Here is a 19,995-nt window from a genome sequence, read left to right on the forward strand (position 1 = left end):
GTTGACCTTGTCTTGGTAAATGGTGTAAGATATTGGTCTATGCCCAATTTCTGCCAGATTGCTTTCCAGCTTTCCCAGCAATTTTTACCAAATAATGACTTCTTATCCCCAAAACTTAAGTCTTTATACTTGTCAAACACTGGGTTGCTATATTCATTTGTTGCTGTAGATTGGATGTCTACTCTGTTCCACTTTCTATTTCTTAACCAATACCAGATAGTTTTGAATAATTACTTCTGTATAATATGGTTTAAGATCTGGTACGGTTAAGCCTTCTTCCTTTACATTTTTTTCATTAATTCCTTTGATATTCTTGACCTTTTGTTCTTCCAAATGAATTTTGTTACTATTTTTTCTAGCTCTGTAAAATAATTTTTTGGTAATTTAATTGGGATGGCATTGAATATATAGATTAATTTTGGTAAAATTATCATTTTTATTACATTGGCCCTGCCTATCCATGAACAATTAATATTTCTCCATTTACTTAAATCTGATTTTATTTGTGTACAAAGTTTTTCATGATTTTGTTCATATAGATCCTGGGTTTGTTTTGGTAGGTGTATTCCTAGGTATTTTATACTGTCTAGAGTTATTTTAAATGGGGTATATCTAACTATCTCTTCCTACAGGATCCTGTTGGTGATATATAGGAATGCTGATGATTTATGTGGATTTACTTTATATCTTGCTACTTTGCTGAAATGATTATTTCAGTTAACTTTTTAGTTGAGTCTTTAGGATTTTCCAAGTATATCATCATATTGTCTGCAGAAAGATAGATTTATTACCTCGTTCCGTGTTCTGATTACTTCTATTTCTTTTTTTCTCTTATTTCTATTGCTAGGATTCCCAATGCAATATTGAATAATATTGGTGACAGTGGGCATCCTTGTTTCACACCTCATCTTACTGGGAAGATTTCTAACTAATCCTCATTACAAATAATGCTTGCTAATGGTTTTAGGTAAATGCTTATCAATTTGAGGAAAAGTCCATTTATGCCTAGGCTTTCAAGTGTTTTGTAATAAAAATGAGTGTTGTACTTTATCCAATGCTTTTTTTTTTGCATTTTTGATGTTATGGTATGATTTTTGTTAGTTTTGTTATTGATATAATCAATTATGTTAATAATTTTCCTTATGTTAAACCATCCCTGCATTCCTGGTATGAATCCCTCTTGGTCATAATGTATAATCTTTGTAATACATTGATGTAATCTTTTAGCTAGTATCACATTTAGGATTTTTGCATACATATTCAGTAATGAAATTGGGTTATAATTTTCTCTTTGTGCTTTTCCTGGATTAGGTATCAGTGTCATATTCATTTCATAAAAGGAGTTTGGTAGGACCCCTTCTTTGCCTATTATTCCAAATAGTTTATTTAATATTGAAATTAGTCTTTAAATGTTTGATAGAATTCACTTGTAAATCCATCTGGTCCTGGTGCTTTTTTCTTTGGAAGCTCCCTTATGGCTTGTCCAATTTCTTTTTCTAAAATAGAGCTATATAGATGTTCTATTTCCTCTTTTGCTAATCTAGGCATTTTGTATTTTTGTAAATATCCCTCTATTTCACTTAAGTTGTTAAATTTATTGGCATATAATTGGTTAAAATAACTCCTTGTAATTGCTTTGATTATCTCTTCTTTCATTCAAAGTTATAATTACTATTTGTGTATTTCCCTCCATTCTATTTTTCCTCACTATTGTCCTTCTCAGCCTCTCTTTTTACCCTGTCCCTCCTCTAGTTTACTTCTAACCACTATCTCCCTATTCCACACTCTTTTAAAGAATCTCTCCTTTATCCTCTCCCCTAACTTTCCTTTTCCTTGTTCTACCCACTCTTCTAAGGGTCCCTCCCTTTTCTTCTTCCCCCACCCTCCTAAATTTTAATCTACACATCCTTCTAAACCGCCCCCGTTCCTGTTCTCTCACCTTTTTATTCCTTTATAAATTTAGAAGACTTCTAGATGTATATGTTGTTCCCTCTTTAACTCAGATCTGATGAGGATAGTGTCCAGCATTACCAACCCTCCACTCCCCAACTGATTCCTCTGTATCAGTTTTTCCTCTCATGCCTCATTTGTATAATTGCTCTTTTTACCTTTTCCTACAGTTTTGCTTTTTAGAATCACACATTATTATCAGCTCATCCCCAATTTTTCTTTTGAACTAAGCAATTACTAATGACAGTTTTAAGAATATGGTTTACATTTTTGTGTTTAAAAAGTAAGCAGTTTGACCTTATTGTATCCCTTGTAATTGATCTTTGATGTTTACCTTATATTTCTCCTGGATCTTATATGTCAAATTTTCCATTAAGTTCTGGTCTTTTTGTGACAAAAACCTGAAATCAGTCAGTTTGTTGAATATCAATTTTCTTTTCATTCAGGATTATACTTAACTTTGTTAGGTAAGTTATTTTTGGCCACAACCCCAGTTCTTTTGCTTTTTGATATATAGTGTTCCAAGACCTGTGATCATTTAGTGTAACCGCTGCTAGGTCTTGTGTAATTCTAATTGTGGCTCCACAGTATTTGAATTGTTGTTTTTCTTGTTGCTTTTAATATTTTCTCCTTAAACTGTGGGTTTTGAAATTTGGCTCTGATATTCCCATACGTTTTCATCCTGGGATCTCTTTCAGGTGGTGATCAGTGGATTTATTTCTGTTTCTACTTTCCTCTCTTGTTCGAAAACTTCAGGGCAATTTTCTGTAATTATTTCTTGTAATATTGTATCAAGATTCTTTTTTTGATCATAATTTTCAGGTAGTCCAATAATTCTTATGTTTTCTGTTCTTGATCTGTTCTCCAGATTAGTTGTTTTTCTTATGAGATGTTTCACATTTTCTTCTATTTTTTCATCCTTCTTATTTTATTGTGTTATTTCTTGGTATCTTATAACATCATTTGCTTCCCCTTGTCCAGTTCTAATTTTTAAGGAGTTGTTTTCTTCCTTAAGATTCTGGATCTCATTTTCTAGTTGGTTAACTTTCTTTTCATAATTTTCTTGGTTTACTTGGATTGTTCTTATTTTTTTTTTCTAATTTTTCCTCAGTCTCTTTTATTTGATTTTTAAAGTCCTTTTTAAGTTATTCCAAGAACTCTTTTTAGGCACATGACCATTTGACATTACTCTTTGGGGTAGGAGAGACTATTTTTGCTTCAGTATCCTCCTCTGAAAACAAACTCAGGTCTTCTCTGTCCCCATTGTAGCTGCCTATGGTTGGGTTCTTTCTCATTTGCTTACTCATTTTTATTTATTTATTTTTTTTATTTTTAGCAGCTTGTTATTATAATCACCTCTGGTCTCAGGATGTGACAGATAGTACCTCTGGCTTCAGGTCTTTCTTACTGTTATTTTCAGAGCTTTGTCCTGGGCCTAACCTCAGCACTCCTTTCCCCTTCCAAACCACAGCTAGGGCCCCCAGCCACACTATGCTGGAAGTGCTTTTGCTCCCTTAGAACCCTCCGGTGTCTGTAACCTTCAGTTCTCCCCTCCAGCCTGGAACCAAAACCAGGAACTCAGTTCTCCTCTAAGTGCCCACAGCCAGCAGCATCCCGCCCCACTGCTTCTGCACTCACCAGGTATGTGCTGGTTCCTTCTTACCTTCAGCCACAACCCAGGACCACATCTTGGAAGCACAGCTGGGCCTGGTGTCCCTTGGCAGCAGAGGGTCCTTCTGTCTTCCCCTGTTCAGATGTCTAACCCCATACATACACTGTCAGGTGAGAATTCCTGCGGCTCAGGCTGAGGCCACCTCCTAACCCAACTTCCCCAAGGGCTTGTTTGTTGTTTCGATGGAGATAGCCTGGAGGTGTTTGCACTTTACTCAGGCCAAATGTCCATCCCTGGGGTCTTTCATTGGGTCTTCTCCAGTTGTGCCAGGAGGACCCCTGCTGTGCCCAGACTTGTTTATTTTTGCTTCTGTGTTCACCCTGAGGCTCTATTTTGTCTTGTTTGTTAAGGAAATCTGCAGAGCTTGGAATTTTCTGACCTACTTCACTGTCTTCCCCCATCAAAATTTCTCTTGCAACCATTTCCTCCTCATTGCAGTTGTTACTTTGTGACTTCAAAATTTCATTCTTGAAAGCTTCCCATCCCTCCTAGGCTGACTTCCTCGGTAAAACTTTAGTCCATAGGATCCTACCTATCTTTCTTCTGAACACTTTGAAATCTGCTCTCCCAATATCTAAGATACTGTCAGACTATTCCTGGCTTCTCTTGCCTTCTCTGTCACAAATTCAAAGATAGAATGGTTACTTTCTCTGAGATTCCCATCCTTGCCATCCCAACAATCGTTCACTCTGTATTGGTGAGAATGAGCCCCTGGAATAGAAATTCTCTTTGTAAGTTTTCTACCTTTTGAAGAAAGTAAATAAATTATTATCTGTCTTGATTTTTGTCTTCATCAGATGTCTGGATAGTTCAAGTCCCCCCGCCCCATCATTTCTGTACTATTATATCAGGTTTCCATCCAAATTTTCATCTGTATCCTACACTCTTCATCTATTTCCTCTTTCTCTCCAGGTGATTTGTAGAATACTTCTTAGACAGCATTTCTTGTTTCTCTCTTTGTTGACCTTTCCTCAAATGCTTTTCAATATATCTCTATCCTCTTGTCCCTGAATTTCCCCAGAAGAATATATCTTCTTAATATTACAGTGTTATCATACTTCCTCTTCCCTTACCTATCTTATTTCTTTTACTTAAAGTATAATCTTTCCAAGCCATATTCTATTCGTGGGTCTCATCTCATCATGTTTCGGTGATATCCAAGAGGTCAAATTTGCCTCCTTGAGTTAGTATCTCTAATTCAGCTTGATTATTAGGCTTTAATTAGTCACAATGATATTTTATGTATTATTTAAGTGTCTCATATGAAAAGTCTACGAGTCTTAATATGGATGATAAACATTCTTCATTCACTTGGCTTTTCTTGCCTGGATAATCAGGGCAAACTCTTTTGAGTAGTTATAGATCTCTTCCAGGAGACTCTTCAGTGTTCCAAGGTTCTATGCAACTAGCAAAATGTGTTCTACATTTGGAAGCCTTTAGTCTCTACATGGAATCACTCTTCAACTTAGACTGCACTGGATCTCCCTACTTTTGAGCATATACCTGTCTCCCTGTTTTATGCTTCACCGATTGCTTATGATTAAAAGGCTGTTAAACACAGCTTTCTATTGTTATTTTCTTAGAATTTTGGATTATTTTGATGTGTGGATATGAGATACTGTGTTAGAAAAGAGCCTTTAAGATGACATTGCTCTAACCAAATGCTTTTGCACAATTAGGAAACAATAATCTTTATAAAGGTGAGGGGCTTTGGCTGTGGAACATTACATAGAATGTTAGACTTCTTTGATGTGTTGGTTAATTTTGCTGAACTGTTTTTCTCTTTTAAAAATTCTTTATTTATTCTTTACTCTCTAGAGGGAGTGAAAAAAGAGAGGCATTGGGAAATGTAGTGGTGTAAAAACAAAAGATTGACTGTGAACCAGTCACTTAAACTTCCAATGCACCAGTCAGCTTTCTAAGAATATAAGTTTTAGATGAGCTGCTGATCTGAATTTCCATACTAGGAGTAGCTTATACTAATACAATTTAAAACCTGCTTCTCACCCCAAATATACACAAATACAGTACACATTGTATTTGGAAAAGTTATTTTGTCATTGGAAAGTTATCCATACATCAAGGATGGGCTGTAGTAATACAATAGGCCTTCCATCCACATGTCATTGAAAATCCATAGACCTTTCACATGACTCACTCGTTATTGAAAGGATATGTAGCTTGTTCTAGCACATCACATAGAGTGAAGCACATTATAGGTGCTTAATAAATGTTTGTTAACTTAATTTAGTTACTTTGGTGGTCCTCAACTGGGAGACCTTTAAAGGCAAAATTGGGATTAATGAGTGGAATCTACAGAGAAACAAGTTTAGGTTTATATAAGAAAAAAACTCTTCTTGTCAGAGCTATCCAAAAGTGAAATGGGATAGCTCATGAGGGGGTAAATTCCCCCTCACCAGAAATCTTCATGGTTGGAGGGCTATTTGTTGAATACACATCATAGAGGGATTTCTTCAGATGTGGGTTGGACTACAGGTCCCTTCTGACTCTGAAATTCTCTGCAGCTGCCCTAGACTCTAGTCTTTCATCTCTGGAGATGCAGCCAGCATCAGCTTAGGTTTCATCATCAGATGCCTCACAGTCCAGGTGCCACACAGGCCAGTGACCTTTTGGCCAAATAGTTTCACTGGACCACTGTGGAGCTAAGTTCTCATAGTCTTCTTGGAGTCAATGCTAACACCCACTCGGTCCTCTCAAACGCTGCACTGGTGCATCACTCATTTGTCAACATAGTTCATGCCAAATTTGTGGAATATCCTGTTTAGGGTAATGCTGCACAGCTGTGTGAACTTCCATTGATAGATCCCAGCCAATCAGCATTGGAGTTCGGGGCAAGAGAAAGGGCAAATGCCTGGGTAGGTGTTTCTTGTGGGCCAAAATGGACATTTGAATATTATAAGTACAGCTGCAGCAGCATGTTTGTGATAAGTATTGAGTATATTGCAAACCTGTTTAGTTATTTAATTTATCTAACATGGTTTGTGGTTGCTTGAGGTTGTACTAGAAGAATATAGGTAGCATCTTTGCCTTCCAGGTACATACCTTAAGAGAATTTATTCTTTAAGTCTGTGTTGAAGTTGGCATTTGTTTGCGTACTTGTCTTTTCTCCTCTACTTTTTTAAAGTTCTTGGAGGTCAAGGATGGTGTCTTTCTCGTCTTTCTATCCCATCCCCTTTGTGACCTTTTTCTATTTGTTGCATATAGTAAGTGTGCAATACATAACATGTAATGGATGTGAATGAATGAAGATCAGTAAATAGAAATTTGGTGAATATAACTTTTTACTTTGGTAATTTATATTTTTTAGGTTTGGCAGCTCAGGGCTTATAGGAGTTATTTATTTCCTTTCTGGTACTTTTCCTGAAATTAGGATATACCCTCATCAGATGAGCAGTGGTTTTAGTCTGAATGATAAAGTACATGCTTTTGTCAGAAATCTAGATAAGATCATTTTCTTTTCATTGTTCTTTAAAAAAATCAAATTATATCACTAAAGTTATTTCCATATCTATATCATGTGTTCCTTTGAAAACCAACCTCTTTATTCAAAAACAGTAAGGCCTAGCAGCATTTTAAAACACTAGGCAAGTCACTTAACCTCCGTTTGCCTAAGTTTCCTCACCTATGAAATGAAAATCATAACAGTACCTACCTCCCAGGGTTGTTGTGAGGATCAAATGAGATAATATTTGTAAAGTGCTTAGCACAGTTCCTGGCATATAGTAGGTGCTTAATAAATGCTTGTTCCCTTCCCCTCTTTGGAAGGATAATCCAGAATGATATGACATGATAAGGTAACATGATATAGTGGGAAAAAAAGAATAGAGTTGAAGTGAAGACTTGAATTTGAATCCTGGATCTACCATGTACTTCCCTACGATCTGTAGCAAGTCCCTTTCCCTCTCTCATCATCAGTTTCCTCATCTGGATTAGATTAATTCTAAGTTCCCTTCCAGCACTAAATTCCTATAATTAGAGGAAATGTTCAACAAACACTTAGGTAGAGTTTGGCAGTTTTCTCATGAATATTTAACTATTACTTAGCGCTGTTTAATCCAACCCTGGTTTTATCCCAGTCTTTTATTATAGTAAAATGCTGCTTTCTCACTCACCCCAAATCCCTCAGCTTTGAGTTGAAGTCAGCAACCAGAGACAGCACAGTCAGCTCTGCCCAGAGTATGTTTATAGCTCTGGGGCTTCTTTTGTTTTATGTCATTATGAACTAACATTTCTTGACTGTTTTATTCAAGACACTGTGCTAAGCAGGGAGGCAGATAAAGGCATATGAAATGATGTATTCACCCCTAAGAAGCTTTGGCTACTTAGGGAGATGATCTAATACATAAACAAACAAATAACCATACAAGATAGCTTATATTGTCCATATTGCTTCATTTGGCAATAAATACTAAAAGAATTGAATGGAGCAGAGTTCCTTGAAGGCTGGTGAGGCCAGGGAAAGTTTCATAGACCTAGTAAGACTTGAATTAGGCCTTAAAGTATAGATAGGATATAGGCAAGGGGAAGTGAAGGGAGAGGACGGTCCAGGTAAGAGCACTGTCACGAACAAAAGATGCAGAGTCAACAATGTACGTAGCATGTTTGGGTGACAATAAGTAAACTAGTTAATTAAACTTTAGTTGAGTGGTTACTTTAGAGAAGTAGTTATTTGTAGATGTAGACAAAGGCCAAATTTGAGAGGCCTTGAATGTTACAGTTAGGAGTTTGAACCAAATTTGTTAAGCAGTAGGTAGCCTTTGAAGGTTTTTGAAGAAGAATGTGACAAGTACAAAGTGATGTTTTAGGAAAATTAATCTGACAAACAGTGTTTATAATAAATGAGAAGAATTAACACCAATTAGAAGGATGTTCTACTAGTCCAGTAATGAGGAGATGAGGGAATAGGTTGTGACAGGGTAAAGAAAAAGAGAAATTCCAGAGATATTATGAAGGAAGATTTAACAGAACCTAGGACAAAGTCAGTGCTGGGGGTGGGGGAAGGGGGAGAATCAAGTATGACCAAGTTTAAAACCTAAGTGACTCATGCAGTAATAATAGTAATAAACAAGGTGAGAAAGGTTGCAGTTTTGGAAAAAAGTTGAGTTTTTTTCTAGACATTTTGAGTTTGAATTGTTTGGGAAACAGTATGAAATTAAAGAAACTGAGGCAAACACACCAACAGTTTGGATTTGAGAATCATCCATAAAGGTGATAGTTAAAGCATATGTAGAGGCAGTGATTTAGTGAGTGAATAGAGAGCTGGGCCGGAAGCCAGAGGAACCTGAGTTTAAGCCCCATCCCTGACACATACTGGCTCTGTGACTCTGGGCAAGTCACTTAACTGTTCGGTGCTCTAGGAAACTCTCTAAGACTGGAAGTTGAAGAGAAGGTACTGACCTACATTGGTAGAGAGTTTCCTTATTAGTAATCCCCTATACCAATGAAATCACAGACAGTTTCCTATAGCATAATTCTTTAGAAATAATTTTTTGAAGAATAAAGCAATGTATAAGTAGATTCCTTACTTTAATTTAAACATTGAATTCAACAATTAAAATTTTTAAATATTTTTTTCATTTTTTTGGAAAATAATTTTCAAGGTTTTTCTCTTTTGAATTTTCCAGTCTTATTTAAGGGTTTATCATATCTTTTCACAGTCATGTGAAAATTGTTATAATTGGTATAGGAAGTTGTGTACCTTTAATGTGCAAGCCATGAATTAAAGTGAATTGAAAGTCATTTTTGGCATATGCCAGCTAATTAGACAAGTCTATGGAAAGAACCATAGTTTATATTCTATAAAGCATATTGTAGACTCTAAATTTGAAGAAAAAAGAGGAGGGAGGGGCATGTGGATTTCTAGGCTTGTTATTGAAAAATTGAGAAAGAGGAAAAATGACAAATCTTGAGTCAGAAGTTTAAAGCTAATGATCAATATTGATTTGCCAAACCGCATCTTCCCTCATCACTCACCATCTTCCAGGATTAAATCATACTTTTGCCTTGAAAATTGTGTGTAATTACAGACTGTAGCTAGAGCTAAAATACAATCTGCCTAATTTGGAAAGGAATTTTCTTAAGCCATCTTAAACTGAATAACCCAATATGGCTTTCTAATAATACTGCTGTAGTCTTGATTTCATGCCAGCCAGTGACTGGACATTTGGCTTTCCTTTTCACAGTCTGAATTTGTAGCAGGCCAATTTCTTTTTTTTACCATCCACGCCTTTGCATTTATTTAGATGAAAGTTATATTAACAACATTGTTACAAGGAAAATATAAGAAAATTATGACAGGATAATGCATTTGGTTCAAATTTAGATCTCCTATCATTGTACCTTTCACATTTTTGTTTCAGACATTCTCTGCTCTTTGACATGGCTTATTTTAGTACTTCCAGTGCAAATGGTAAACCCTTCCTCTAGTAGCAAAACTTAATGGAAATGTTTTTTGCATATTACTACAGTCATGGCCCTTGCCTGGGTTCCCTGAAGGATCCTCAAGGGAAGTATAAATAGATGCTTGCCTGGTTAGCTGGTAGAACTCACCTTAAAAATTGCCAGTCTCTATGCTTTATCTCCCATTCTTGAATTTTGATACTTAGACATGTTGAGAGAAAAGGGAGTGTTGGAAATCAGGGACTGCCTGCCTAATTTTAACCCTTGTGTTTTTCCTAGCTTATTTCCAGTGATGCTGATGGAGCCATACAAAGGGCTGGAAGATTCAGAGTGGAAAATGGCTCTTCAGATGAGGTAAGGGAGTATATTCAATGCCCATTTTTTTCATTATGCACATTAAGCACCTATGACACAACGATGAGCCATTTGTGGAGCTCAAGTTCCACATGCTTACTATTCATCAAGGCACAAGCTGTTTTATTAAGTGTTAGGCACTGGGGATACAAAGACAAAAATGAATAGTCCCAGCCCACAAGGGTTACATTTGAACAGGAGAGATGACATACCCATATATAAGTGTCTACAAAACAGATACAAGGTCATCTTGTGGGGAGGGGAGGCCTTGGAGTTGGGGGTGGGGAGGCAGGTAGAGGGAAAACCAGGAAAGGCCTCACATAGAATTGTGCCATTTGAGGTAAGTCTTGAAGGAAGTCATTGATTCTAAAAGGAAGAAGTGAAGAGGTAAAGCATTCCAGACATAGGGGCACCGCCACTGCAAAGGCTTGGAGATGGGAGGTAGTATGTTTTGTATGAAGAACCATAAGAAAGCCAATATGGTTAGATCAAAGAGCAGGGCATGAGGAACATATGAGGTGTAAGAAGGTTAGTGTGGAGGATGGGCAGCTAGATGGCCCAGTGGATGAAGCATTGGCCCTGGAGTAAGGAGAATCTGAGTTCAAATCTGGCCTCAGACACTTCACACTTACTAGCTCTGTGACTCTGGGCAAGTCACTTAACCCTAGTTGCCCCACAAAGAAAAAGTTAGTAGGGTAGGTGGGGGCCAGGTAGTAAAAAGCTTTAAATGCCAAACAAGGGAGTTTATATTTGATCGTAGAAGTAAGAGGAAGCCACTGGAGTTAATTGGATGGATGGAGGGAATAACCTTAGGAACTATGTATATGGAGGATAGATTGGAAAGACAAAAGCCTTGAGGCAGGGAAACCAGTTAGGAGGCTATTGTTCAGGTGAGAGGTGATGAAGGCCTGAACTAAGGTGGTAGCTGTATGAGTAGAGAGAAGGGGACATATTGCAAGATGTTTTGGAGGTAGAAACAAGATTTGGCAACTTACGGGATGTATAAAGTGAGGGGTAAATGGTAACACTGAGATTGCAAAGCTAGGTGACTAGAAGGATGGTGCTACCCTTGACAGTAATAGGACATTTGGAAGAAAAGAAGAGAGTATGAGGGAAGGTATGGAAAATGATAACATGTTTTGGACATGTTGGGTTCGAAATGCCTGTGGGACATCCAGTTTGTCTAGTAGGTCACTGGTGATTCCAAACTGAGGCTCGGAAGAGAGACTAGAGTTCAATATGTAGATCAGGGAGTCATCTGGGTAGAGACATTAAGAAACCAATAGGAAATGATGATGTCACCAAGCGAGAACAGAGAGAGAAAAGACAAGAAGACACAGGACAGAGCTGGAGAGACATCCACAGTTGGGGGCATGACGTGAACAGTGAGCCAACAGAGGAAGTCGAGAAGGAGTGGTCAGACACATGTGAGGAGAACCAGGAGAGAGCAATGTCACAAAAGCCCAGAGAGTAAAGAGATTGCTCAGGAGGAGAGAGTGGCCAACAGTGTCAGATACCACACGGAGATCAAGAAGGAAGACTATGGAAGATAAGGTGGTGGTTGGCAAACTACAACCTAGGTGGGATTTATTGATAAACCGTGGCCCTGGGCTTCAGTGCATCTCCTCAGAGCTTCATGCATCATCCCTGAAGGAGGCATTTAGACAAAGATTGTAATGAAGTGCACTGATACCATAGGCCATCCTTGGTGTGTTGGCAGCTTTCCTATACAATATGGGTGGTGTAAAAGGGAATATATGAAGTATTCCACCATAGAGATACAGGAGAATATTCTCCCAATAACAGAGGGGAAATATACAAAGCTGTGTATGTGTGTGTGTGTGTGTGTGTGTGTGTGTAAGTAAAACAGACCTTTGTCACTAACAGTGGCAAATTCTGCCTTCTATTGTCAAGCAGATTGGCTTCTCTTGTTCTGATGTGTGCTATATAGGTAGTTCAACAAGGCCAGAAAGGATAAGAAAAAAAAGCACTGAAATACGTATACCCACAAACATGGTATGTAATAGCCTTTATTAAAACAGCACTGTTGATAACAGTAAAAATAATTGACATTTATGTAGTACTTTGTGATTTACAAAATGTTTTACCTAAGGTATCTCATCTGATTTTCACGGCACTTAGCACAGAGTACAGTGCTTGGCACATAGTATGTGCTTAATAATGCTTCTTGGCTTGACCCTATGAGGTGAGCAGTGCTAGTATTATTGTCTTCATTTTGCAGATGAGGAAACTGAGGCTGAAGGAGGTTTAAGTGATATGCCCAGGGTCATACAGCTAGTTCGTGGCAGAGCTGGAATTCGAATCCAAGTCTCCTGAATATAAATCAAACTGCTCCTTTCATTGCACCAGTTGCCCCAATAACTTTTAACTTATCTTCAGCATTTTCCATGGAAAATGTTCAATATAAGTAAAATTTCCAGGTAATTGAAACTTATTCTTTTGTAGTCTGATAAAACCTGTTGGCCCCTTTTCAGAATAAATTAAAAGAAGTCTAATTAAAGGAAATGCTAATTTTAAGTTAGATATTAGTGAAAATAAAGATGCTTCTTTTTTTTACATTCAGGTTAATAGATTCCCCACAATCTATCCATGGACCCCTGCCCCAGGTTAAGAACCCCTGATTTAAACAAAGCTGCTTTTATTTTCACTATTTTAGATGGAAATCTTTCTAAAATGCCTCGCACATATCCCTTTCTTTTTAAACATAGGATGTCTCTTGGGCATTAATCCTTCCTTGATGATTCAAGTTTATGATTCTAAATTTCAGTTTTTCTTTCTTGCCTGCCCTAAGGCTCATGCTATTGAGCTCTGCAAGGCTTTTGACCCTAAACTAAAGGACTTCAGACTGCTGTGGTTTTGAGTTATGTTTGCTTTTTAGAATTTATTTTCTTTCTTTCCTACTGGTAGCTGACCCTTACTCTGTGAGCCATGGGTACCTTTTGTTAGTGGCTGCATCCCTGCTCTAAGTGGTTACTTCTAATCTGTGGTGCCTTGGAAAACCAGTTAGCCAAACTTGTTAGAACTGTGACTAAAATGGGAACGAACAGACTTTGAGAGAGCCTTGGGGAGATTTTCTATAAATAAGATGTATGGTCATTAGTACGTGAAACAGAGATAACATTCTGGAGTAGAAAGAATAGTAGTCTTAAAGAAGATTGAGTTTGAGTCTTGGCTCTGCAATTTATTAGCTATGTGACCTTGGATAAGTCCCATAAGTTTCCTTATCTGTAAAATGGGGACAATGGCTACACTACCTACTTTGGAGGGTTTCTGTGAAGAAAACACTTAGTAGGTCAGGAAGTGCTATAGAAATGTGAGTTGTTATTTATCTGTCTCATAGGATTTAGAGCTGAAAGGGATTTTAGTAATAATCTAGTCCAACCACCTCATTAACAGAGAAAGAAACTGAGACCCAGGAGATGTTACGTGACCCTATCAGGATCTCACAGCTACTCGATGGCAGAGCCAGGATTTAAACTCAGGGGTTTTTTAACTCCTAAATGAGCAAAGGTTTAAGTGCATTGTACTTTCCACTATACCCCATCCTGAGCAGAGGCCTTTACTGTTTTCCTTTTCAGTTCTCAAGACAATGGAAGAGGTGGAAGGAATCTCAAAGGTCATTTAGTCTTTTGAACCAGTATCCCCTCAGTAATACTCTTAACAGGGTCATCAAACTGCTTCTTGAATACCTCAAGGAAAGGAGAGCTTAGTACCTTTCAAGAGAATCCAATCAATCTGTCAACAAGTATTTATTAATATTTATTAAGTCCATTCTGCTTTTGAACTGCTTTTAGCTTTTAGCGATTGGTCCTTGGTCTGTTTTCTGAATCCAAGAAGAATATGCTTAATTCTTCTTCTACATGACAGCCTAGGTAGAGTAAGAAAAAGGGTTATAGGGAAACTCACCAGTATATTACTCTATTACTATATTTTATATACATTAAGTAATATATAATATTACTACATATAAAATATCATTATGCCACCCCAGCCCTAAATTATGTGATCTATGAATGTGCCTGTGAGTCCACAATAGATACTGAATAAATGCTTATTGAGAATTTGCAGAGAAAACATAAAGCAGTGGGAGATTTGAAGATCACATTCAATACATGGGGTAGAAACACTGGGCCAGAGAGAGACCAATCCCATCAAAGACAGAGTTGGTAATAGTTGATTTTATCCCCTGAACTAATAAAGCCAGACATTAGACTTCTCTAGTGACAGAGAGAAACTAGAGGCCAGATACTTAGGACACACATTGACACTGTGCTTTAAAGTTTATGAGACTTTTTTCTTAGAATAATCCACTGAAGTTTATAGTCTAAGTGTTATTATTCCTATTTCACAGGTTGGGGAACTGAGGTTCAGATAGGCTAAGAGACTTGCCCATGGTCACATGGTATTTAAGGGCAGGAATTTGATCCCAGGTCTCCTAACTCCAAGCCCAGCAACTTTTTACCATACTGCAACTCATCTCGGGTCACTATCAATTTCCAAGGGAAGATGAACTAACAATTTTTGATCCTACTTTTGAAAAAGTGTTTTCCTATCATTTCTCTGTTATTTCCACTTATACACCCTGCTTGTTTACTCCAGGTTGTGTTTACTCTTTCTGAATAAGCTTCTAATGGCATCATTTTGCTCCATTTCAGAATGCTCCTGACTTGCCAGGTATCTGGCGTAGAACAGATGTGCACCTGGAAAACCCAGAGTATCACACCAGATGGTATTTCAAGTATTTCTTAGGACAAGGTAAGGATATTGTTTTAGAAAAATGGACATTTGAACTGACTTAAAACGAAAAAAAAGAAAGCTTTGATATAATTTAGGTAAACCTGCATTAAACTCACTTGATCAGTTTGTTGCATTTGAAACATTTCAGAACACTGATTTCAAGGTTAAAGATGAACTTTATAAAATTAAAGGTTCATTTCAGAATTTCAGGGGGGAAAAGACCACTTATGTGAATCTTAACCAGTAATTTTTGCTCTGGAAATGAAGGGTTAAAAGGCAGATTGTGTGGTTGAAAAGGTAGGATGGAAATAGACTGTGTTGAAAAAAGACTGTTAATCTATAGAATTGAGTATCACGTATAATGTAGCATATTCTATGTACACTTTGTATTTTGTATCTCCTTGATAAATAGTAAACAAAATGCTCCATGAAATTGTAGATGGGAATGGGTGAAGGAGGTCATGTGAAGCTGGAGTTGGTACTAGTGAGGGGCATGTTTGAATGCAGAGGAAGAACCTGTATGAGGGGCTGCGATTAATGATGGAAGGAGTAGGAAATGAAGAAATCATCATAATGCCAGAAAGATTAGAAGACCAGAGAAAGGGAGAGGGTGTAGCTGGCTTCTTAGGGATGTTCCTTTAATTCTTTCATGCCCCCAGGGTGCTGTTTTGGGCATAAAGTAGCAGCTGGTTACATATTCTCTTAATACTCTGAAGAAATCAACAATTTAAGAAATGGCTTAACTTCCTACCAGAGAACAGATTGCAAACACAGAACCAGACTCTCTGAGTCACTAACTCTCCATTGACTGTCAAATAAAGTAGAAAATCTATTCTCTGGCATTTAACACATAGCATGGGTCCAGGCTTTCTACTTGTGTAGCCTTCACACGAAACTTCCTTTCCATGTTCCTGCCAAAATGGACTACGCTCCATCCCCATATTCTCATCCTGCTCTCTCAACTCTCTACCTGCACTCACACTGTCCCCTCTGCTTCCTTCCTTCCTACCTACCTACTCACTCCATTTCCAACTGTTGGAAGTCTCTCCTTGCCTTTAAGCTCCAACTCGGATGCCTCCTCCTTCATGAAGCTTTCCCTGACACCCCTGCCTTATGAAAGTTATCTCTCCTCGCTTCACATTTCTCGTACCAGAATCTCTCCTTTGCCCTTATCTCACTCCTTTGTGTCATGCAGTTATTTTTGTATGTGCCCTTCCCAACTGATTGAATTATAAGCTCCTAGAGACAAAGGTATATGTTATATCTGTCTTTGTGCCTTGGACACTGTCTATGCTTAATAAACATTTCTTGAATTTAAATTGTTTTATGGAAAGATTTGAACAAGACTTACACAGACTGAGAAGGTCTGAATGGGTTGGGTTTTCCATCAATAGAAGAAAGTATCACTTAGTATGCACCATGAAGAGATCACAGATCTACTGAAGAACTAAAGTCACATGATAGACTAAATACCAAAAGAAGAGAAAATACTGCAGACCTGGTACCTGCCTTCAAAGAATATATTAAGGTTTGATGAACACTCATAGTTGCTTAAACTTTCTTCAGAGAAAGATGAATATTTTTAATTTGTGAGAAAATTGGATCAGGTAGAAACAAGATATTTTAAAATGCAGTGGAGTAGTAAAGGTATTAGAGTAAAGAGTAGATTAAAAATGAAGGAGGAAGGGAGGGTGCTACGGTGGGGCAAGCAATGGATGTCCAGCCTGAGACCTGACCTCTGAGCCCGGCTCCACCACCAACCAGATTTGTAACCTTAACCTCTCTTAGTAAGTAAGCCCCTTAACCTCTCTTAACCTCATTTTCTTCATTAATAAGCAACCTGTAATGGTCCCTTTTAGATCTAAAAATTTTATGATTTCAGTTAATTTTCTTGCCAGATAAAGGGTAATTCAGAGTTATGAAAACAGGTAGAAAACTTGTAGTAAAAGAAGTTTAATATGAAATCTGTCTTCTGATGTTTGACAGCATTCAGGTATGAAGATAGCAGGTAGGTTTGTGGGCTAGCCTTGCCTCACAGGATGCTAGAATAAAAAAGAAAAATGAAAGGGCAGATTGTAACTCTGCAATTCTGAATACATTTCTTTTCCAGTTCATCAGAATTACGTTGGCACTGATATAGAGAAAAGCCCTTTCTTTCTATCAGTGGCACTTTCTGACCAGAACAATCAACGTGTCCCTCAATACCGGGCAATTCTCTGGAGAAAAACAGTAAGTACTGAAAATGATTGAAGTCTAGATTGTACCCTCAGTTTTATGATATTTTTCAAAGTTTGACTTCTTATATTCATTCATTCATTATGTATTCATTCATTCTTATATTCATTATATTATATTCATTCAACAAGTATTAATTGAATGCCTCCATGTGTAAAACAAACAACAACAAAAAAAAACCAAACCCCCTAGGAATAATGCCGTTCCCAGGAGTTTAGAATCAGATTAAGTTTGAGTTGGCTCAGATAGGAACTTAGGCACCTTTGTGTAAAGGCCTTTGACCCTTACTTACTACTAGACATTGCTGCCCAAAACTGGAGCTTAGTTGTGGACTACTATTTCTCATTCTTGTGAGGCTAGTACACCTGGTAGCTGCCTCACCCAGTCTAGAAATGCAGAAGTGTAGTCTTAGAGCTGGAAAGGATCTCCGAGACCATTCCATTGATTTTGCAGATGGGGACACTGACAACCAGACTTCATGGGCTCTAGGGGTTTGATGGTTGTATGAGAAAGAGGGAGAGGGAGAAGAGAATATGAGAGCATTTATTAAGTGTTACTATCTGCAAGGCATTGTGATAAGAACTGGGAATACAAATACAAGCAAGCCGATCCACCCCTGCCCTTAAGAAGCTTTGATTCTAATGAGGGAAAGTGACAAAAAAAGTGATGGTGGAAGTGGGAGGCATTTTGTATGCAAGCATCAGCATGGCATGGGGGTCTGGGTCCCAGAAAAATAAGGCAAAAGCTCACTTATCAGAGTTAGTGAGGCCAGTGTCACACAGGTCCTGGGTTCCAGCAGGATAAGGTAAAAACTTACCTTTCAGACAAGGTTCCATGGTAGGAGGGAGATGCAGATGACAGCCAGAGGGAAGATGGCATTATTCTTAGTGTACATCAGTGAAACTGTCAGCTTCTTAGAGTAAAATTGTCTCTAGTGAAGCAACCCATTAGAAAATGATGTTGGTTCATCAATGGAGGAGACTTATTGAATAATCACAATGGATCAGCTTAGATGTGATTAGATTCCTAAGGGACAGGAAGTTGAAAAATGAATTGAAAATGACTGTGAGATGTAGCTGGACCCCCCCAAGCCACACATGAAAATTTGTCCCCATTATTTATGAAGCATGCAGGTAGTTACCCGTCAGCTACTTGAATTTTAACAACTGTGTTTATGCAGTCGGAACAGTTCCATCCATGTAGTTGTTAAAATTTAAGTTGGTTACACATAACTACATGCAGCTTTTTATCTTGATCTCTTTGGAAACAAGTTATATTCAAAGATAAAGAATTTTAGACCTGAAAGAAACCTTAGTGACCAATCTGATCTGATTGTTTAGCCATTTCAAGGGATCTGTGATCATATTTGGGTGGACAGTCCCTTCACCAGTGCAGATCACAGTTATCCATACCTTCTCATTCTCATTCATTGTAGCTCTTGTCCATATCCCTCTATAAAATCTCCATAAAAGATCATCACTCCAGCGCACTAGAGGCCTTCCTTTGGATCTTTTAGTATTTCACAGATAACAGTGTGACTTTCCAGGCTATTATCCCTTACTTTCATTACATGACCTACTCATCATTTCTTCTAGTCATACATGTCCTTGATGCTGTCTTTTATGTCACTTCTCATCCCAAAGTCATTGTCGACATATTTTGTAGGTTGTTCACACCCACCAAACATCTACAGATTGCCCTTTGGGCACTTGCAGTTTTGATTTCTTGTGAGGTTGTTATGTTCTGTGGTTTACCACCATACAGCAACAGTATTAAAAAGATGGGCTTTTGTGACAGAGAGCAATGTTCACTGAAAATGCTTGCAATTTCTCTAATGTAGTTCAGCCAGTTCTGTTCTTCCTGAAGTAGGGCAGAAATGCAGGTCATGGAGTTGAGGAGGTTGCTAGGTCTTCATCATGAATCCTGAAGTCCCTGAGGATAAGGGCAAGGAACATTGTGTGATTCAAGTATAGAAGGCATTACAAGTACTGGAAGAATAACTTGAAGATCAGTAAATAATAGCAACTAGCATGGGGTTAGGGTGGTGTAAGCTCATTCCATGAGCCTCAAAAGAGGAAGTAGAGAAATGGACTAGAACCTTAATTAGGGAGCAAAGACTATTCCCACCCCTTCTGGCTTTGTGAGTGAGGGGAAGACTTGGGGGAGAGAGTAGACTTAATGTGATAAGAGAGTAGCCTCCGATGGGAAGAGTTACAGAGGATGCAGTAAGCTCAGAGGAGAAAGAAATTTTCATTAAATCAAGAAATGGAAAGTTATGTTGGTTGAAAAGTTTGCAGGTGTAGGAGAGTTACTGAGAATAAAGAATGTGTTCCCAAGGTCAGAAATGAATGAGTTAGCCAGGGTGAATTAGGTTGGAGATGGCCTGGGAAAGAATAGGGTTGATAAGAATGAAGGTGAGAGGATGGGAGAAGGTAGTGTTGGCATGCTGCTTGAACTTAAGGCAGTGAGGGGGCAGCTCGGTGGCATAGTGGATAGAGCACCAGCCCTGGATTCAGGAAGACCTGAGTTCAAATCTGGCTTCAGACACATAACACTTACTAACTGTGTGACCCTGGGCAAGTCACTTAACCCCATTGCCTAACCAA

General features: G+C 38.0%; 1 protein-coding gene across 1 annotated transcript in view; it reads left to right on the forward strand.

Moving 5' to 3' along the window:
* Positions 1–19,995, forward strand: part of LOC114046911 (GTPase-activating Rap/Ran-GAP domain-like protein 3) — a 196,900-nt gene that overhangs the window by 7,283 nt on the left and 169,622 nt on the right. Inside the window, exons 2-4 of the mRNA XM_027867524.1 lie at positions 10,322–10,396; positions 15,073–15,172; positions 17,265–17,383. Coding sequence (XP_027723325.1) covers positions 10,322–10,396; positions 15,073–15,172; positions 17,265–17,383 — 294 coding nt within the window. The remainder of the gene's footprint in view (positions 1–10,321; positions 10,397–15,072; positions 15,173–17,264; positions 17,384–19,995) is intronic.

Source organism: Vombatus ursinus, unplaced genomic scaffold (assembly GCF_900497805.2).
Source record: "Vombatus ursinus unplaced genomic scaffold, bare-nosed wombat genome assembly UNPS02014786.1, whole genome shotgun sequence".
NCBI lineage: Eukaryota > Metazoa > Chordata > Mammalia > Diprotodontia > Vombatidae > Vombatus > Vombatus ursinus.